At 36.3% G+C, this 19,408-nt stretch overlaps 1 protein-coding gene across 1 annotated transcript in view; it reads right to left on the bottom strand.

Moving 5' to 3' along the window:
- LOC139700374 (nonsense-mediated mRNA decay factor SMG8) overlaps nucleotides 1-13,590 on the bottom strand; it is a 29,349-nt gene extending 15,759 nt beyond the window's left edge. The window contains exons 1-12 of the mRNA XM_071599014.1: nucleotides 13,294-13,590; nucleotides 12,937-13,120; nucleotides 12,666-12,788; nucleotides 12,241-12,392; nucleotides 11,102-11,241; nucleotides 9,531-9,714; nucleotides 8,566-8,708; nucleotides 6,287-6,352; nucleotides 5,755-5,864; nucleotides 5,534-5,626; nucleotides 5,305-5,445; nucleotides 3,280-3,632 (exon numbers count right to left, since the gene is read on the bottom strand). Coding sequence (XP_071455115.1) covers nucleotides 3,280-3,632; nucleotides 5,305-5,445; nucleotides 5,534-5,626; nucleotides 5,755-5,864; nucleotides 6,287-6,352; nucleotides 8,566-8,708; nucleotides 9,531-9,714; nucleotides 11,102-11,241; nucleotides 12,241-12,392; nucleotides 12,666-12,788; nucleotides 12,937-13,120; nucleotides 13,294-13,334 — 1,730 coding nt within the window. The 5' untranslated portion in view covers nucleotides 13,335-13,590. The remainder of the gene's footprint in view (nucleotides 1-3,279; nucleotides 3,633-5,304; nucleotides 5,446-5,533; nucleotides 5,627-5,754; nucleotides 5,865-6,286; nucleotides 6,353-8,565; nucleotides 8,709-9,530; nucleotides 9,715-11,101; nucleotides 11,242-12,240; nucleotides 12,393-12,665; nucleotides 12,789-12,936; nucleotides 13,121-13,293) is intronic.
- Between the last annotated feature and the right edge of the window lie 5,818 nt (nucleotides 13,591-19,408).

Raw genomic sequence — 19,408 nt, 5'->3', positions numbered from 1 at the left:
TTCTCCTCTCATCAATCTTTGTAATCATCTCATCCGTGATCCATGGTTTCCTAGTCCTTTTCACATTAACAGTTCCAATAGTGTCTTTTGCGGCTTTTGATAATCCTTTCTTGATACTTTCCCATTTTTCTTCGATAGTACTTAGCTCTTTACCATCCTCCATGATTTCCTCTACAGCCCGTTGGTACTCCTTCCTTTTCAATCCATTTAATACTTCTACATTCCATTTTCTAACTTGCCACCCCTGCCTTATCTTTTTGAAATGGACACTACAATTCATAACAACTAAATTGTGGTCACAGTCCGCATCTGCTCCCGGGAAGCTGTTTGAATTTATCACACATTGCTCTGTGGCATGTATACCTGAATAATGACCAAGTTCGTTGGTTCTGCTTTTATCTCTACTAGTAATATTCTATTCATTGCTTGCTCTATGCTTACTACACTTCTTCATACATCTTTATTTAATATTATGGCAACCCCTCGTTGGCTATCATTCCAGCTGCTGTACATTATTCTATAACTATCACTCCAGATAATCCCGCTATCCTTCCATCTCATGTTGCATAAACCTAAGATATCTATATTTCCTCTTTTCATCTTTTGCTTGATATTCTCTGATTTTCCTGTCCTCAACATTGTCTTAAGATTCTAGGCTCCTATTCTAACTAATTTGCTCTTTTTCTTCTTCGTCTTCTGTCTTGCGGCTGTCGGTTTTCCACTACAAGGGTTTCCTTGGATGAAGATAGCGGAAGCCTTGCCTCCCCCGCTGCCGGGCATGACACACGGCTGAACAGGCCGAGTCCCGTAGTTGCCAGGACTCATATTCTCTATTTTGTCCACCATCATGTCCTTGGGAAGAATAATTAAGGTGGTTTCCCGATGTCTTCCTCAATAGTGTTTTTGACGTGACAGCATCACTCACTGGCTGCCCCACTGGGTCAGATGCCTTTGCAGCCGCCTCACTGAGGAGCAGATGCTCTGTGGACTACCTTTTGTCTGGCTTCTAAACTTCGACCTATCTGGCAAGGGTGACCCTACCAGGAACAATTATCACTGCTCCCACCAGCACAGCTCTAGGGATCTTCAGAACGCAGAAGCCCTTCCACCAAATCAAGGTTGTAGTCCATGGGAGGGCAGGAATTTATATAAGAACTAAAATCAAATATGGCCGAGGGGGTAGACAATATTGATGCAGAACTACGTAAAGGTCGAGGAAAAGGTGAGAGGGATTGTTTTTATGGACTAATTTGTAGCATTTCGTAGGAATTCAGCAAGAAGAAATTGCCAGATCAGTGTTGGTTCCTATTCCTATAAAGGTAAAGGCTACATCATGTGAGGACTACAGAACAATAAGTATGATTGCCCAAGCAGATCAAGTGGTTCTCAGGATCATCAACAAAAGCATATAGAGTAGGGCAAATGATTACAAGGTACTCCTCTCACCATACTTTGGGGATGAGCAGTTTGGGATCAGCAAGGGGATAAGCACGCATGATGCATTGCAGTAATGAGATCTCTAGTACAGAGGAGAATGGAATATATTCAGAATGTATGTTTGTTTCATAGATTTTGAAAAGGTATTTGATAGAGTGAAATGGGTAGAATTAATGAATTCATCACAGAAAATAACAGTGGATAAGAGAAATAGGAGACTGATTCGCAACCTGTACATGTCTCAGGACCAGCTCAGGTGTGAGTGGTGGATGGAAAGTCCGGATGGGCAGTGATAGGAAGAGAAGTGAGACAGGGGGGTGTTCCATATCACCCTTGCTGTAGAACGAAATCGAAGGGGACGCGGTATTTAAAGAGGCATGGGAAGAACTGGAGAAGGGAATGGAAGTGAGTGGGGAATTCATGAAATCACTTAAGTTTGCTGATGACCAAGCTCTAGTTAGTTAGTCAGACAAGGGGTTGCAGTCATTGCTGAGTGAATTGGAAATTCAGTACGATCGATATGGAATAAAAATAAATTTACACAAAATGAAGTTTATGCAGTTTTGGAGACAGAGAAGACTATGATAAACAATAAAATAGTAGAGCAAAAACTAGAGCAGGTGGAAATGTTTATCAATCTACAAAATATTCTGAACCAAAATGGTCCAAGTAATGGGACATAAGGAGAAGAATTACATCAGGCAAAGAAGCTTTCAGGAGTAGGGAACTGATGACAGGGATGTTGAGTAAAGATGTTAAGAAAAGGCTCATCAGAACTTTGATATGGAGCATGGTTTTGTATGGTGCAGAAACATAGTCACTTAAGGAGGATGAAGGATTGGAGTTTTTTTTTAATGTTGGAGGGCAGAAGGATGGATAAGGTATCCTAGCCTGAAAGGAAAGCAAGAGGAAGTGGTAGGCATGGTGGGGGAGGAGAGAGGATTGCTGGTAGAAATCAAAAAGAAGCAGGAAAGATGGATGCGGAGAATTTTGATTGGCAATGGGATATTTTAGATTGTGATAGAGGGAAGAACGTTGGGCAAACGAGGAGTGGGCAAGAATAAGATAGATAGATAGAGGTCTTTATTTGAGCAAAATTGAGACCCAATGGTCCCTTCTTCCATTTAACCCATGAGATAGGGATGTTGGAAGGAATGGAGGAAGGACGTACCTGGAATTGAAGGAGGGTCCCATTTTAATGTTGAATGTAAGGTTATGTTTTTTAAGAGTGTCAATAGAATTGTCACTGTGCCGTTTGGCAGCCTGGGTCAATGCAAAAACCTACCTTAACCGGTATATAACCAATAATAATAATTCAGGACTATAACAGAATGAGTGATCAAAGATGAGTTGATAGAAAAATGGCTAGCATCTTTACCGTGCAATGTCTCACGACCCTGCAAACCTGAGTCATGTGTCCATGGGGTGGCATGAAGGAAATTGCGCCCCTTGAGTCCCCAAACCTACTCAAGTTTCCTTCCACACATTAATTAATTATTTAGCCATTCAACCCTTCCACTCTATAACTTTCTTTTTACTACTCTTAGAAATGTTTTTTCTGTTGTAATTATAAATAGAAAAAATAAGTTTCCAAAGATATTAAAAAAAATAAATTCCTTTGCTATAATAAGTGATTCTTCAAGTCACCTATTGAAATACTTGCCAAATTTCACTTCCCTACTGCATTCTATTCTGGCAGCATTTCACGGGATTGAAAGCAATTTTCATGAATAATATTTCCATGCAACTGAAAAATTGCAGAATATGATAGTTGGACACATGATTGCAAGGAATGAAACATAAGAACTTGAGCATTATGGGGGCAAGAGGGTGCTCAATCACCTGGAAGACCTCCTCTCTTCAACCCATTCCTCGTCCTCCCCTTCACGTGTCTCATTTTCATCCCTCTCCCCGTCATTATCACCTCCTCCATCCACCCCCCTGCCATCGCCCTCTCCATCCAAAGGACTGCCCGCAGCTCCATCCTCCCCTTCCTCTTTGGCATCCTCTCCTTCAAAACCCAATGGCGTCCTGTGCAGGGGATTGGTGCACGGATTGCCAGTCAAGCTGAGAACCTCACACATCTGGTGGCCAGATCTCCAATAATGCTCACACTCCTCTTCCAGTTGAGTGGCATACTGTTCAAACATGGGGCCTCGGGCATGTGTGGCCAGTACGGAAGCTGCATGAGCCAACTGAGAGATTCAGTTGAAATCCCATCAGTCATGCACAGCATTGGGAGAGAAAACAAGAGTTACAAGATCAATGTTTTTCAAGCATTTCAAGAGACGAAAAAATCAAAACCTTTATTTAGCTTGTGCTCCCAAAGAAATTTAAGTGGGTTTTTATGGTTTGAATACAATTTCTTTCAAGCAGTCAAATTCTAGCAACAGACAAAACATGGGTTAAATTGTCCAAAACACACCTGTATTGTTAGTGCCTGATGCATTCTTTCCATTTAACAGATAGTGGAAATCTCTTAAATTTTAATTAAAAGAAATCAATAAAATATTTCAGTGAAACTACTAGAATTTAAATATTTATAGCCCTCACATGAGGAACAATGATTGTCATCAAATTTAAGCAATCGTCTTGAGCCAAAAAAAATATCGATCTCAGAATGAACTACATTAAACATAATAGAAATTATTATATTTTTTTCATACACTTTTATAACAAATTATGACTGCTAAAATAAACTCAAAGGTAAGTCAATTACTGTATTTTCCCATCGATAACGTGAGCATCATCTATACAAAAATGTTCAAATGATTGAGAAAATGACATTGCATGTTATGCAATGAAAATTGAAAAATCCAAACATTTAAATACCTATATACACGATAATTTAAAGAAAAGTCTGACAAAAATAAATTAGTCTGGAAACATGCCTTTCTATTTTATACAGATCTGCTACTTTTACAATTATTTCATCTCATAAATGCATGAGAAAAAGAAGAAACATATAATTTCTATACTTCATTTATTCTAACACCTGGTACTTCTTTATTCTCATACATATTACTTCACGTGCATGTAGAGTGCGTCGTATTTAATTTTATACGTAGTTTTAAGTGTATTTATTATCTCTTCAAACACATCACCGAGTTCACTCTCTGAAGTTGACTCTTCCTCATCTTCTAGCACTGGCACTGAAATATTGCCTGAAGCTTTTTCAAATCATTTTTTCACACAAGTCACTCTGGCACCCTTCCAAATTTCCTGGATCCACAGGCTTATTTCTTCAAAAGACACCCTTTCAATCATTTCCGATTCCGTGTAGTCTTTCATACCAGACATCATCCACTTTTCTCTCATATAGAACGTGACTTTGATTTAAAAGACCAATTAATGGATAAATCCTGGCAGCCTCACAATTTCCTTTCGAAAAATTGATGACTTCTAGGTTAGATATCGCTGTAAACGATTTTCTTCTCACAATATTTTTCTTCATGGGTAATTTTCTTGAGAAATTCTATATTACAAAAGCTTAACTCAATGCAGGTTTGAAACAATCTCCATGCAGGTGGCACTTTCATAGAACTTGGAGGGTGTCTAGAACAGCTGAGCACCGATACTAACAAAGCGAAGTAAAGCAAACAATACAAGAAAATTCCATTTCATTAATTCTCTCATTTTTTTATACTTGATTTGCTGAAAGTTACACATGCAAGCACGCACGCACACACACACACAGATGAACGACCTCTATACACGCTCAAGATAACTATGAAGCCCTGGGTGGGCGGTGCCCATACAAATTCATGATAACTACCAAGTTATGGGTGTGGGTTATCGGTGGGAAAACACGGTAATTACATAAAAAAAGGTTTTATTTAAACCAGAGCATGAGGTAATGAAACTTACACGTGTTTCATGATAGTCCTTTGTGTAATGTGGTGGCAGATTTTCCTGGTACGTAGCCACAGCCAGTGGGAAGACTTTGCCACAGCGATTTTCACTGAACCGCACATCTGTGTCAAGTAAGGTATGCAAGCAGCTCAACATCTGAAAACAAAATCATCAACCATAACCACTCACATTTAAAAAAATAATTTAAGCATAGCAATTCATATTTCTGACGAATGCCATTTACCAATTTTGTTTTATATTCCTTCTCACTCGGCTCGTTCATGAAAAAATTAAATACTTTCGCAGCTACCTCAAACCATAGCCCAGCTGTTGGAATCTGTAATAGTAAAATACTTACAACTATTTACACGTACTATTACAAGGGACGTATTTTCGAATGAATTTCCATAGGATATCACCACAAACAGCTCAATGGTTAAAACCCATCATTTTAGTAGAGAGTACCTCAAACATGGGTGGTGCAGTGTGACGTCCAACATTATCATCAAATCCTTTGGCAAAAGCTTGGGCAATGTGCTGGTGAATAAATTTCTGGAAAGTATGCCCATGAGGAACTAGAAAGATGAAAGGGAAAAGGGAATTGAAGGCTATTTAATTATAACTTATGGAGAATTTGAAAGCATTTAGATAGATTCATAGCTATTCATACTAAGACATGACCAATTGCAATTAAGTCATTATTCCAAAGAGAGACATACATCATTAGATATTAGTAGTAACAAAGAGCATTTGGATTAATTTGATGACTGCCAAAAGCATAAAATCACAGTTGACTGATAGCTAAATGTCTCACCCTAAGTTATTTGATGAATTTGATCAATTTATTTCAATCCTAGTAGACATAGAAAGAGGTGGATATAGGTAAAATCAGAAGAGTATCGTGACAAACCCATTACTAAATGCGTAGATCAAGAGACACGCATACATAGAGAAAATTCAGCTGCAAGCTGAGCAACACAAAATTAATTTTTCTTACCTTGGTTTTCCTGCAAGTTAAATGATGGGACAGCAGCAAAGTAATCACCACCATTTTCTTCCATCCCTAGAAACAAAAGGGCCCAATATTATTTTAAATTAATTTCCTCTCTTGAGCATCAAAAACTCTGAATATGTTATTTGTAAGAGTATTTCATTACTTTGGTAAATGAGGGTATCACTGATTGGTGCTGGATGAATCTATTTTAAAAAGAACAGGGTTAATAACTATTTACAATTTTTACTGATGTGAAGTAAATGTGTATGTTCCTGATTATGGTTACGCCTTAATAAACAGTTACTTCACAAGAAGAACAAAGAATTCAAGCTATTTTTATGCAAACAATTAGTGTAGTTTCAAAATTTGTTCGATTGTAGAGACTGGGTAACACTTTAAATGATTGAATAAATGAAAAACTCCAATAGCCGTAAACAGTTTACCTTTCTAAACAAAGTACAAATGAGATTAGTTGGCTAACCCCACAAGTCAAGGATGGGGTAAAAGGTAAAAAGAAAAGGGATAAGAAAGGTGAGTATGAATACGTGTATTTTGGGCACAAAGTAGCCCTCTTCAGCATACTGAAGGTGAATCGTCACGACGACAAAAGTCGAAACACCAAAGACAAAACACCTACAACTGAGAATTCAGGTATTTACCAAATCAACTGTGGGACTTGCCAAGCTTTTTACATAGGCCAAATATGCAGAAACATTCTTACTAGATATAAAGAACACAACTCCCAATACAAACACAATTTCCCAGATAAATCCAGTATGGCACAGTATTTAGTTGAAACAGGACACTACATGACAAAAGACAATTTAAATCTCCTAAAACAAACATCGAATAATTTACTTGATGCTTATGAGAGCATTTTGATTTTCAAAGACAGAGGCAATCTCCTAAAAAGTGACACAGGACCTATTTCATATTCCTTGCTTTTCTCCCTGTTAAGTTTTAAAAAGCCCTTTGTTTATTTTGAACCTAGTCTCTTCAACGTTTGTGCTTCTCATCCCTTCACTTTTCCCTTTCCCAAACTGTCAGTTCCCCGATTTTGAGGCATTCCCTTCATTCTCTGTAACGTTTTCCCCCCTTCTTCAACGGTCATATTTCTGTAGGATGCCTTTCACTTCTCCCTACCCCACTAACGTAAGCCCAACATTTGTGCTAAGCTTCCCCTTCACTTCCTCCCCCCTTTCCTTGCAATGGTCATTTTCTTGATCGTGCAATTCCCCCTCCCCTTCACTGCATAACCTATCTTTTCAAACTCCTCCACCATCAGCTTAGTCCATTGGCTCCTGTCCCTTTGACCCACCCCAACACCCTCTCCCCCACATTTTACACTATATATTCTTCGGATTGCCCTTACCCTTTCTCACTTCGACTTGTGTTGTCGTGACGATTACCCTTCAGTACGCTGAAGAGGGCTACTTTGCGGCCGAAATATGCGTATTCGTATTCACCTTTCTTATCCCTTTCCTTTTTACCTTTTATCCCATCCTTGACTCATGGCGTTACTCAACTAATCTCATTTGTACTTTGTTTAGAAAGGTAAACTGTTTACAGCCATTGGAGTTTTTCATTTATTCAATACTACTAGCCGTAAGAGCTCAATTCTATCAATACTTTAAATGATAATTTTTGTAAATTGGGGAATGCAAATAAATTAGGATATAATAATTAAGTTTTTTTCACTATTAACTCTGTTGGTATATTGCCAATTCAGTAAAGATTAAAAACTGTTTTACTTAAAAATATCAAATTCCAGGGAGTAATTCATTTTTGATTCTCCTAAATATTTACACTTATTATATTAATATTTCAAAAAAAATATTTTATACATGATACTAACAGTACATAATAAAGGAAATAAATAAATACACATCATACAGCATCAATAATCAATGATGGATTACTGTAACCAGTATTTGCAAGAATTTTAGAAGCATGAAATGTGACTAAGAATGACCTTATCCAGTTATTTGAATCGCTTTAAGACAAAAATATGTGTTAAGTAAGTCACAAATACATCTTTAGAGAAAGAATATGGAGAGGAAAAAAATGGAATCCAGCAAAAAAATATATGCAAATGTAAGATGCTTTTCAGTATGGTCCAGTAAGGATCCAAAGGAAAAATCATGGCCTAGATTTATCACTTCAAAAATGTGTGATAAATGAATATCTTAAGCAGTGTAAACTGCCATCAGGTAAAGATGAAATAATAAAACTAAGAAATAAGGAAAGGCTCACAATATATGATTTATCAGTATAATAATTACCATTAGAGGGACGATCACAAAACTGCACCATGGATTGTATCATTTGAGATACCTGATCCTCCACAAATTCTAGCGAAGATGACGATTGCGTATTTACAAAAACAAACTCCTGATTGGCAGGAATGGCAAAGAGAGAATTGGAGCTGCCATGAGAAAAAAAACTTGTTCAGTAATAAATAATAAACACATTGCCAGGTACACAGTGCAAATCAAGTAAAAATCAACCACTAAAAGGCAAGGCTTTCCTTGCATTCAAAGAGGGCTAATTCCAAATGCATCATACCATATGCTGGAATAATCCAGAGATAAGTGTACCGCAAATTTTCCGGTGCAACTTTATAGAGCTCTTATTGAATACACTGATACATACTCAACAGTAATCTCCACCAAATAACTGATTTTCTTCGACCAGTGTTTGCAAAAACAACCAGATTTTTGAAAAAATTATAGGAAATGACTGATTTTAGTGAGACTTATGTCATTGAAAGAAGAGCATTTTTGTACCACTTTTCTCAACATGCCTGTGAAAGACTGCATGAATCTATTGCGAAAGAGCTGTTTTTTGGATTGATATGAAAATAAATAAATTAATTAATATGCATAAATTTCACACATAATGGGTCAATGCATATTGTCAATTATTGGAAAATATCAACCAAGTTCAGTCTAATGAGTGAAATCCCTTTTGTTATTCAACCAGATTAGTGTCTCCATTGCCGTCGATTACTGACTTGGTTAACATCCTCAGGGCTTCTGAAACTAACCCAGTGGATGACCAAAGAGGATTTCACTGAACAGACACTGAGGAAGCATAAGTTCATTCTTTTTCATAAGGAAATCATGGAAAGAAAGCCTAGATATCGATGGATTTCAAATTTACCATCTAACTGGTTTATTTGGATGGAGCACTAAATATATAATTAACTAACATAAAAAAATCAATACCTATTGACACAATTGCATACCTCACATTAGTGATCACCCTTGTCTTCCTCAAAATGTGGTATATCTGGTCTTCTAAGGCATGCTCGAGCTTCTTCACAGACTTGGATGCGGCATGGGATCCATCACTACTCTTACTCCCACTTGCACCGGCCACATTCTTCTGCCGCTGCTGTTTGGCACCACTTGGCTTTGCTCTGGCACCACCTGCCAATGAATTATACGTCCACACTCTCAATTTCATTCCAATTATTGGATTTTAATCAAAAATAGAAATTGTCAAAAAATAAAGTAACCTTTGGAGTTGCATCAGGAGTACATTTTGGAAGAATTACCCCAAATTATGTACTGAACCAAGCTAAATCCAGTTCATGACTTAGCTTCGTTTACTTCACTCTCATGATTCAATGAATTTACAGAGCATATGTTCAGCTTGAAACACTGATGCCACATAATTCAGAGGATGGTAGAATTTGATATTTTAGTACATGCATTTATATACTTGAAACTTGGGGAGGATTGCAATAATATGAGAAATGCATTTCGTGGATGATATACTTTCCTTATATCATTTTTAGCTCAAATACAATTTAGTGCCGAGATAAAAAGTACATATGTATTCAGGAGAAGTTATAACAATAACTGTACTATAATGGACCACATGTATTATTGCTGTGCGGATATCAGTAAATGTCAATATCAACTTTATGTAATTTGTACCTGATTGTAATAGTGGGACCAATATATGCTTTTTGCCTTTCTTTACGTAAAGGGTTAATCCCGTTAAATAAATAAATGTAGTAGTATTGTGGGCACGATCATAAGGGGAATAAAACACTTAGACACAAAACATGGAATAAAAAAGTCAATATGATTGTGATGCCAGGCATATGCATGAGAACCTTATGAGAATTTAGGCTAATTTTAGGGTAAAGATGCCGTGCCAACAACGGTGTTATGTCACACACGTTTTTTAAATGAATGAAAGAAACAGGCTTCTGAATTATTAATTCAGATAATTATTAGCCTATATGGGACATCTAGTTACCACTGCTAACCGAATATTTCACCAACATTTATTGGCATTTTCACTTGAGAGCTTGAGAATACATAATGTTTGCTCAGTAAAAAGTCACCAAATAATTTTTAAATATTTCAATAGCAGAAAATATGGAATGAAATTTAATTTTTAGTCTGTACAACATCTGTCATAAGTAATGGAATATTTAGCAAGTGAAACATGAGCTCTATATTTCACTCTCTTACTAATTTCGTTCATTATTCTGCAATAACATCAATACAGTTTATTTCATAATTTAATATCAACCAGTTTTCTGGGGATCTAGGCCACAATACTTAAATATTTGTGAACCTACAGGGATAACAGAATATTTGAAAGGCAATGTCTGATTGAAATATGAACTTCACATTATACCAAGTTTCTCAGAGTAGGCTACACTAAACCATGACTAAAAGTGAATCCCATTACTTCCAATGAGATTCCCTCAAAGCCTGGGGGAAATAAGTGGCATAATGAGACATGGACTTAGTTAAAGAGAGTAACAACATCCATGAATATGGAAAAGGAGCGTACCATTGTCAGTGTGCACACGGGGGCAGGACTGGAAGAGGAAAAGGACTCGGGGGGGGCATGGCCTTGCCGCAAGCACCCAGTCTCTTGGTAAGCCATGGACGCCACGGAGAATCTCACTCAACAATGGCTGAGCCTTTTGCCTTGGAAAAAATTCATTCGATTAATAACAGAAACTATAATATACATCTTTATTTAAAGAAGACACTTGGGTGTACGAAGAAATTCTTAAGAATTCAAAAAATTTTGAGGTCAACTTCAATAAAGTTGATTTTTTTACTTACCTAATTGGTACAATAACTTAGCATCATAGTTTTGAATAAGAGGCCTTGACCAAAATTGAGAAATTAGGTTTGAAATATACACCCCACACCCATAACTATTTGGATCAGAAAAGGTACTCTTCCACCAATAATACATCCAGGAAGATATACTTAATTACATAAAAAGAGTCAAGTCACTTGGTTTTTTCATATGATTTCAAATGTTCTAAGCATTAATATGAACAGAAAATGATTCAAAGTATTGTAAAAAACTTATCACTTTTCTTCACTAAAAGTAATCTAAAAAATGCACTACATCAAAGACAGAATTTGAGTAATACACCCAGTTGTCCATTTTTTATGGTTAGATAAAAAAAAGAGGAGACAAAAGGTGTGAGCATGAGTCAGCAACAAAAGTAAATATAAATTATTAGTTCGCTCCAGAAGATGCATGCTGTCAAATGGGAGAAACGATGGGCAACTGTGTTCCAAACAATGTAAACCATAACAATTTACCTAAAAACCCATTTTCCACCAGTAACTACTGACTGAAGCCGATTCCCAATCCATTGGGAATAGTGAACAAGACATACTGAGAATGGATGTGATTTCTTAATGCTAGGTTGATATAATTTTTTTCAAGAACTCTTTGTTTCAACACTTTCGCAGGTCTACCTATACCTCCGAAATGTGGATTATCTACACGTCACTAATTATGAATATCTTCGGGGAAAGCCACAAGTCACTGTTTCTCACAGCTCTAAGATTTTTCTTAAAACTATAGTCACACCGCCAGACACAAACTGTACTGCAGTACGAATACCATTATTTCAAAATTCAAGGACTACTATAACAAAAATACAGATATATTATGCATACCTCGCTGCATCCAAGGCACGGAATAGTTGTATGTAGCTAATGTCAAATGTGTGCTTTGGATGGGATACAATCAGCACATGTGACACTGAGAAAAGGAATAAGAGAGCTCTGGCATACTTGTACTTTAATTTTGACCAGACCATAAGGTAACCCTGAAATAAATTACATGAAGATGTCAATTGCAATGATTGAGAGCAGTCTCAAGATATGACCCAGATATTTTTTGCCATTTAAAAGTCATAATTCAATTCCATTAAAATATTTTTGTAATACACCCATTTCTTAAGGATTAAAAACTGAACATAAACAAATGAGTACAATATTACAGATCAATTTAATGTTAAAATGAATTATTTTAAAATGTTTAAAACAATTAACCAATCAAAATTTGCAATTGAAATTTATTTTAAGATTGAATCATATACCTTTTGGTCAAAATCTTTCGCTAGCCATTTGTATGCCTTCACTAAAATATGAGCATCGAATACCCCTTGCAAATGCAGAAAAATAACTCTCTGGTTGCCATCATAGTACCCTTCCACTTCACACTGAAAAGGAAATCAGTAATATAGTAACTTACCTACTTTTTTGAGGATTTCATTGAGACTCATGCAGAACTAATGGGTATTTAACAATAGTGGCAATTTCAAGTAGTTGTTATGCACAATGGATATTAGAGCTGGGTGAATATTTTACCAAGTAGTCTTCTTCAAAAATATCTTCATTATCGAGCTGTTGACGAAATATTGGTTTACCGAGTACACTGTCTAAAGCAGTGGCTTTGGAGCTGCATGAAGTAACGGGGCTCTTTCCAAAAACCGATATTACTACTACCTTTTCATCAGTTGAAAAGCACTGTGCTAATTCTTGGGCATTGTTCCTGCACATTAATTAAAGGGTTACATTTAATTTATTTTAGAAAAAGGATAATATATATACATACAGTTAAGACCACGATTTTTAACCTCAGAATAATATTTTCTTAAACCTCAACGGATTAGTAATAAAGCGCAAACAAGTACATGGAGGCGGTATAATCAATCATAATCTTACTTTTTACACAACTCAGGAAACTTAAAGTGCTTCGTCTTCATGGCGAGCACAGTATTTATACGGCAAACATGCTCAGAAACTTCAGTATTTTGCACTTAATGAGTAGGATCATGATATATAAAGTCACCAATTCATCGACTTTCGCTGCTGCCCTGATTCATCAACAATTTTACTACTGCTTAATACACTTCACACGGTATCAAACGAAACACTCGCAACTGATAAGAACCACTGCGTCGGATTATAATATAAGAGTAATCAAACTATGCATTCAATTCGGTAGATCGTCTCACTGTGTGCGTGCACTAGTAAATAAATGTTGATGAGTGAACAAGAGTGAATCGAAAATAAGGAAGCCAATGAGAACAACGCGGATATCTGTCATGTATTTAAAATAGCAAAGAGCAAAAACCCAGTCATCATCATCGGTTACCTACCTATTAACGGAAACATACCCACTTTTATCTAAATTTACGTTTTTTACAGTACCAATCAACTATGACGCATTAATTTTTGTGTGAATTTCCTCTCCCTTCTTTCCCTCTTCATACCTACTACTCAGCTCCACAATGTACGAGTATTTTCCCTCATTATTTTTCCATCCCCTTCTAATTTCCAGCAATAGCTTCCTCTCTTCTCATATTTAAAATTTTGCCGTTGTTATCCTTCTCTGCCTTACTCATTTTCTCGAACCTCCATACCCACACCTCGAAAACCTCTAATTTATGATCATACTCTAGTCTCAACAAAAGGTTTCAGATCCATTCAGAGCTATAACCCAAACTTAAATCTTTATCAACCTTTTCTTATAATCAAAACACTATTGACCCCATTATTAGTTCTATTTTCTTCGCAAATGCTTGAATGCTTGGGCCAATGCAATTTTCATCCATGTGTCTCCACTATTATATCCACTTTCCTCCAAAATGCGTTATGCTCCACTGCATATAGTTTACTCGGTTTTATTTTAATGAGTAACTAGCCTGCCTACATTAAAAAATCTCATTATTTTGGATTTTCTACGGCTCTTAATGCTATGAGTCCTCACATAGAAATAACACATAAAAACTAAAATAAAAAAAGCACAAGAAACTAAAATCCCTTCGCTTTTTCACTAACTACATTCTTGACAATTTGCAAAGCTAAATGATTAAATTACCTCACCACTCACTTATTTTCCAATTCAAGTCCTTTTCCGTGCCAAGTAAATCTAGAAACTTACCAATTAAGATCTAACATCCATAACTACACCATTGTGGGTAAAGCAAATCAATAATACTTATTGTAGACTGCCCTCAACTTACAACTCATTTCATCATGTGAACATTCGACGGTGTACTGGCAGCCTACTTAGTTGAAATCAGACTGTATTCCGAATTTCAAGAATAGGGTATATAGTATGAGGTCTGTTCAAAGAGTATCACGGCTTTTGTGTTTTTTCAAAAATTATTTATATATTCATGAATATCCATTTTGTGCCCTTCAAAGTAATCCCATTAGATATTATACACTTGTGCCAACGTTTTTTCCAATCCTCGAAGCACTTCAAAAAATCATTTTATGTGATCTTGTTCAGCTCCTCCTTCGATGCAGTCTTTAGCTCGTCAATTGTAGCGTAGCGTCGTCCTTTCATGGGCCTCATAAGTTTCAGGAACACCAAAAAGTCACTGAGGGCCAGATCTGGGGAATACGGTGGCTGTGGTGCGGTGCATCATTAGTGTGTGAGCAGGGGCGTTGTCATGGTGCAAAAGCCAATTTTTGTTCTTCCACAAATCCGGACGTTTGAGGTGGATTGCTTCTTGAAAGTTGCGCATAACTTCCAGGTAATATTCCTTATTTACCGGTCTACCCTGCGGCAAGAATTCATGATCCACCACGCCCCTGCAATCGAAGAAAACTGTAAGCAAAACTTTAACATTCGACCGAACTTGGCGCACCTTTTTTGGTCTTGGCTCGTGCTGCAGATTTCATTGGGATGATTCAGCTTTAGTTTCCACGTCATAACCATAAATTCATGATTCGTCACCAGTTATGACCCTCTGGAGCAAATTTGGGTCGTCGCGGATACAGTCCAATACCCCATTAGCAATGTAAATGCGTTGCTGTTTTTGGTCGAAATCGAGCAATTTTGGTACGAATTTCGCGGCGACCCGTGTCATGCCCAAATCATTGGTAATGGCACGAGCCAATCGATATGTTTAGGTCCTCGGCAAGTCCTCTAACGGTGATTCGATGATTGGCCAGCACTTCCACTATTAGCCACTATTTCCTTAACTTCTTTTCGCCTGTTGGTGACGTGCTCGAGCGTCCGGAATGTTCTTCGACGTTCACATCTTCTCGGCCCTTTGAGAACATTCTGTATCACCGATAAACGTTTCTTCGGTCAAAGACTTCTCCATATGCCACAGTCAAAATTCTGAATGCGTCCGAGCACATAATATCGTTTTCACACAAAATTTGATACAGATTCATTGATCCATTTTATAGAACGGGCAAAAATCGAAGACAAGCCAAAACACGTCCCAGCAAAACAGCTGTAAAAAATTTACGGAACATTCGAAATGGCCTAAACTTTCGGCATAATGGAGACACATAAGTACCATACATAACGCCACAAAAAATCTAATATACATAATCCGCCGAAATTCAAAATTCGCGATACTTTTTGGACAGACCTCGTATAAAAGTACCTTGCTAGTTGCTGACCAACTTAACTCAATAGGTGAATTCTTTGGTAGCAATTTTCATCACATTAAAGCAGTTATATTTATATATTAAGTAATATTTACATGGACATATACCATATGATTGTACCATTTATCAAAATGAATAAAGTAATAAAACTCAAAAGACTAATGAAGAGAAAAAATACAAAAAAAAAGATTAAGAAATTAAATAAAGCCAGTAAGTCATAGAGAATGGATGAAGAATCCGTTTGAAAGAGTGCAGCAAAACTTTGGCCAAAGAAAAATACGCAGAACCATCCTTATTAAAGATGCAGACAAAACTAGCAAATAAGGAAAGTGTGTTTGGAAAATATTTACGGTGGAAAATAAATGAAGGCCTGAATACTAAAAGGGGAGGAAATATTTGATGATGAGAGGGGGCTGAAATTCTCGGAGCTTAAATTAATGCTACAATGAAGTATTTATAAGGACAAACATATGACAAGGGATTAATAATATGCCCTGGGAGAGAGAAAAATTCACAAAAAAATCCTGACTTATACAACCTAACAATGCTGAAGATTTGAGGAATCAGGTTGCCTCTATACCATGAAGGAAAAGGCAGACAAATTTGAAAACTTATCTGAAAAGTTTGATGGCTGATGCATTACAGATCATATTAAGAATAATTAAGAGGAAAGCAAAAATGTACTCAAGCCATCACCAATGTGAATTTAGAAGTAGAAGAAAAAGGGAAGCTACTTCTCCTCTGAAACTCATGGTAGAGAAGAGACAATTGAAATACCAACCAGCCCTTACTGCATTTGTGAATCTGGAGAAACATTGACACTAAAGCCCCATGTTTGAAAGAAAACTGAAATGATATACCACAACAGGTCGGTACATGATCAATTATGAGGAAGGATGAAGTAATCAGATATAATGAAAGCAAAGAAGCTAACATAAGGAAAAAAGTATGTCGGCATTGCATAAAATCACGCTTGATGTTTTGTGTTCATTAAGAAGGCAAATGATGATATTAAAGAAAAGAAAAAAGGTAGGGTTAGACTATGCAAAGAATGGAAAAGTGTGATTTTTGCTATTTCTGAGGAGAAAAAATAAGACCTAATACAGATTCTAATCCATAAGAAGAGATAAAGATCCAGCACATCAAGATAAAAATAATACCAGGTCAATATCCGTACTCAAAAGGATGGAAGATAGGCTTCAAATACGACCAGATAAAAATATACTGGAACATGGGGAAGGAGTTCAACTATTAATACAATAACATCACTAGTGATAGAAGAACCACGAGGCAAATATTAAGTACAGAATGGATGGCGAAGGCTTGGTTTTGTAGAATAATCAAACAATGGCAAGTCTACCATTAGGAAGCGGCTCATTCAAACTTATAGATAGTTTTTCTATGAATGTGAGGCAAGGTTGATAAAAGCAGCAGAGAAAGGAATTTAAGAAGTGATAAAAATGGGGCAACAGAGAATAATGCTGAAAATAAAATGGCTCGTCAATCTGAGAGAGAAATATGACAAAGAGGGAAATCTGTAGAAGATATTGAAATTACAGAGGAAAACTACACACGTACCCAGACTTATCCTGTGCCAAAAGTTTATTGAAGACTATAACGTACATTAAGAAAACAGAGGAAGGCCATGGATGAAGTATAGGAAGAGGGTACCTGAAGATACGACTGCAAAGAATTATGGAGTTACAAAGAGATTGGCAGGCAGCGTGATAGCCGCTACAAACCAACCCTTACATTCATAGCCCATGATTATTAGTTCCAGCATATAAGAAATGATTCCTATAACATGTTCCAGTTTCAGCGAATAGAAATCATTTAGTACAAGTTTGAGGGGTATGCAGGGGAAAACTGGTATATATTGGAATTTTTTTGTGTAAATGCCGAGTGTAGCACATACTTGTAGTAAATAAAAACACGAACACCTCCACAAGTTAGATTTGAAGATACTTAAGATTAATTTTTCAACATAATAATGGGTAAAATTTTTGAAGGTGGGGCAATCATGGCAATGCACAATTCATGGGTAAATAAACCATGACATGTAAAAATAAGATTTTCTGGGATACACAGATTTTTTTCATTATTTCTTTAGTCATACTACATTCATTATGCACTCAGCACACATTGAATTATATGAAAGCTAAATGCTTCAGCATTCCTTGTTGATCAACAGTCAATTCATGGAATTGAAGAGATTAGGAACCATCTCATTGCCAATTATGCTGAACACTTTGGTTTGATGAACGATTTAATTCATGTGGAGAAAAACAATTCAAAATATGAAAATCAACTGTTTCGTGAATACTTAAGTGTGGATAATAATGCTTGTGTATAAAAAACTCTCGAATTCCATGAGCAATAGCCGTGTGATTGCAGCAAAAATGAATTGTATGAAAATATTTAACATTTAATATTTCGTCTTAGCATATTAATTGTTCAAATTTGGTGGTTTTCCTTCTGGATGATAAAGATGGGCATCAATGAGTCAACCAAATGCAGAAGTAGTTTACATTGCTATATGTACACTTTTTCTTATCCAGTCTGTATAACCTATATACAGCTGAGTTGCTCATAGTGGAAAAGTTGTAAGGCAGTAAATTACTATTTTAAAATTGTCAATACAAATGGCTACAACATTTTAGTAATTTTGCTGCATTAAGTTCCATAAATAAAAGCAAAAAGTCCAATGAAGCTTCAAAGTAAACATTAGGAAATTATTCTAAAGATGTGTATTTGTGATCATATTTCAAATTATGGATTCTGTTTTGGCAAGAAGCACAATTCAGTATTGCCACTAGACCTTACAAACCCTCAATTTCAATTGCTAACGTGTGCAAATAAGTGTGACCAAAAGTCCAATTATGAAGCAATAAAAATATTTCAAATTTAATTCTGAAATGAGAAAAAAGATTATTTACCTGGACTCTAAACAGATATTTGGATTTTTCCTCCTCTTCAAATGCAATCAATACAGCTCCAAGGTTATAAAATGTTCAAAGCCAAATATACAATCATAAAAACAAGATTAATATAAATGCCATAAAGTAAGACAAAGGAATAAAAGCAGAATGTAAGGAGGGGCAAAATGGGATGCAGACCAGAGGACCATATTTTACATATTATACGCATAAGTAAAGTTGACCACCATCCTCACCTATCAAGTACATAATTGTAATGTTTTTAAATAAATTTCATGGCTGTGGTTGAATTAGGTTGCTTTAGGGGAAAAGGTCAGTATTCACTTTGAAATCGCCAACAAACTATGAACAGTACTAGTGTTGTAGATGTCACTTAACATGAAGCTAATTTGCAAGTAATATAGAATTACCTTTACCTCCTGTAATTGAAAATGATAACCATTGGTCATCATGAGAGAACAAGTCTCAAGCAGAAAGAAATGGAA

Source organism: Hetaerina americana, unplaced genomic scaffold (assembly GCF_022747635.1).
Source record: "Hetaerina americana unplaced genomic scaffold, ioHetAmer1.1.p SCAF_10, whole genome shotgun sequence".
Taxonomy (NCBI): domain Eukaryota; kingdom Metazoa; phylum Arthropoda; class Insecta; order Odonata; family Calopterygidae; genus Hetaerina; species Hetaerina americana.
This window is presented reverse-complemented; position numbering and strand designations above follow the sequence as displayed.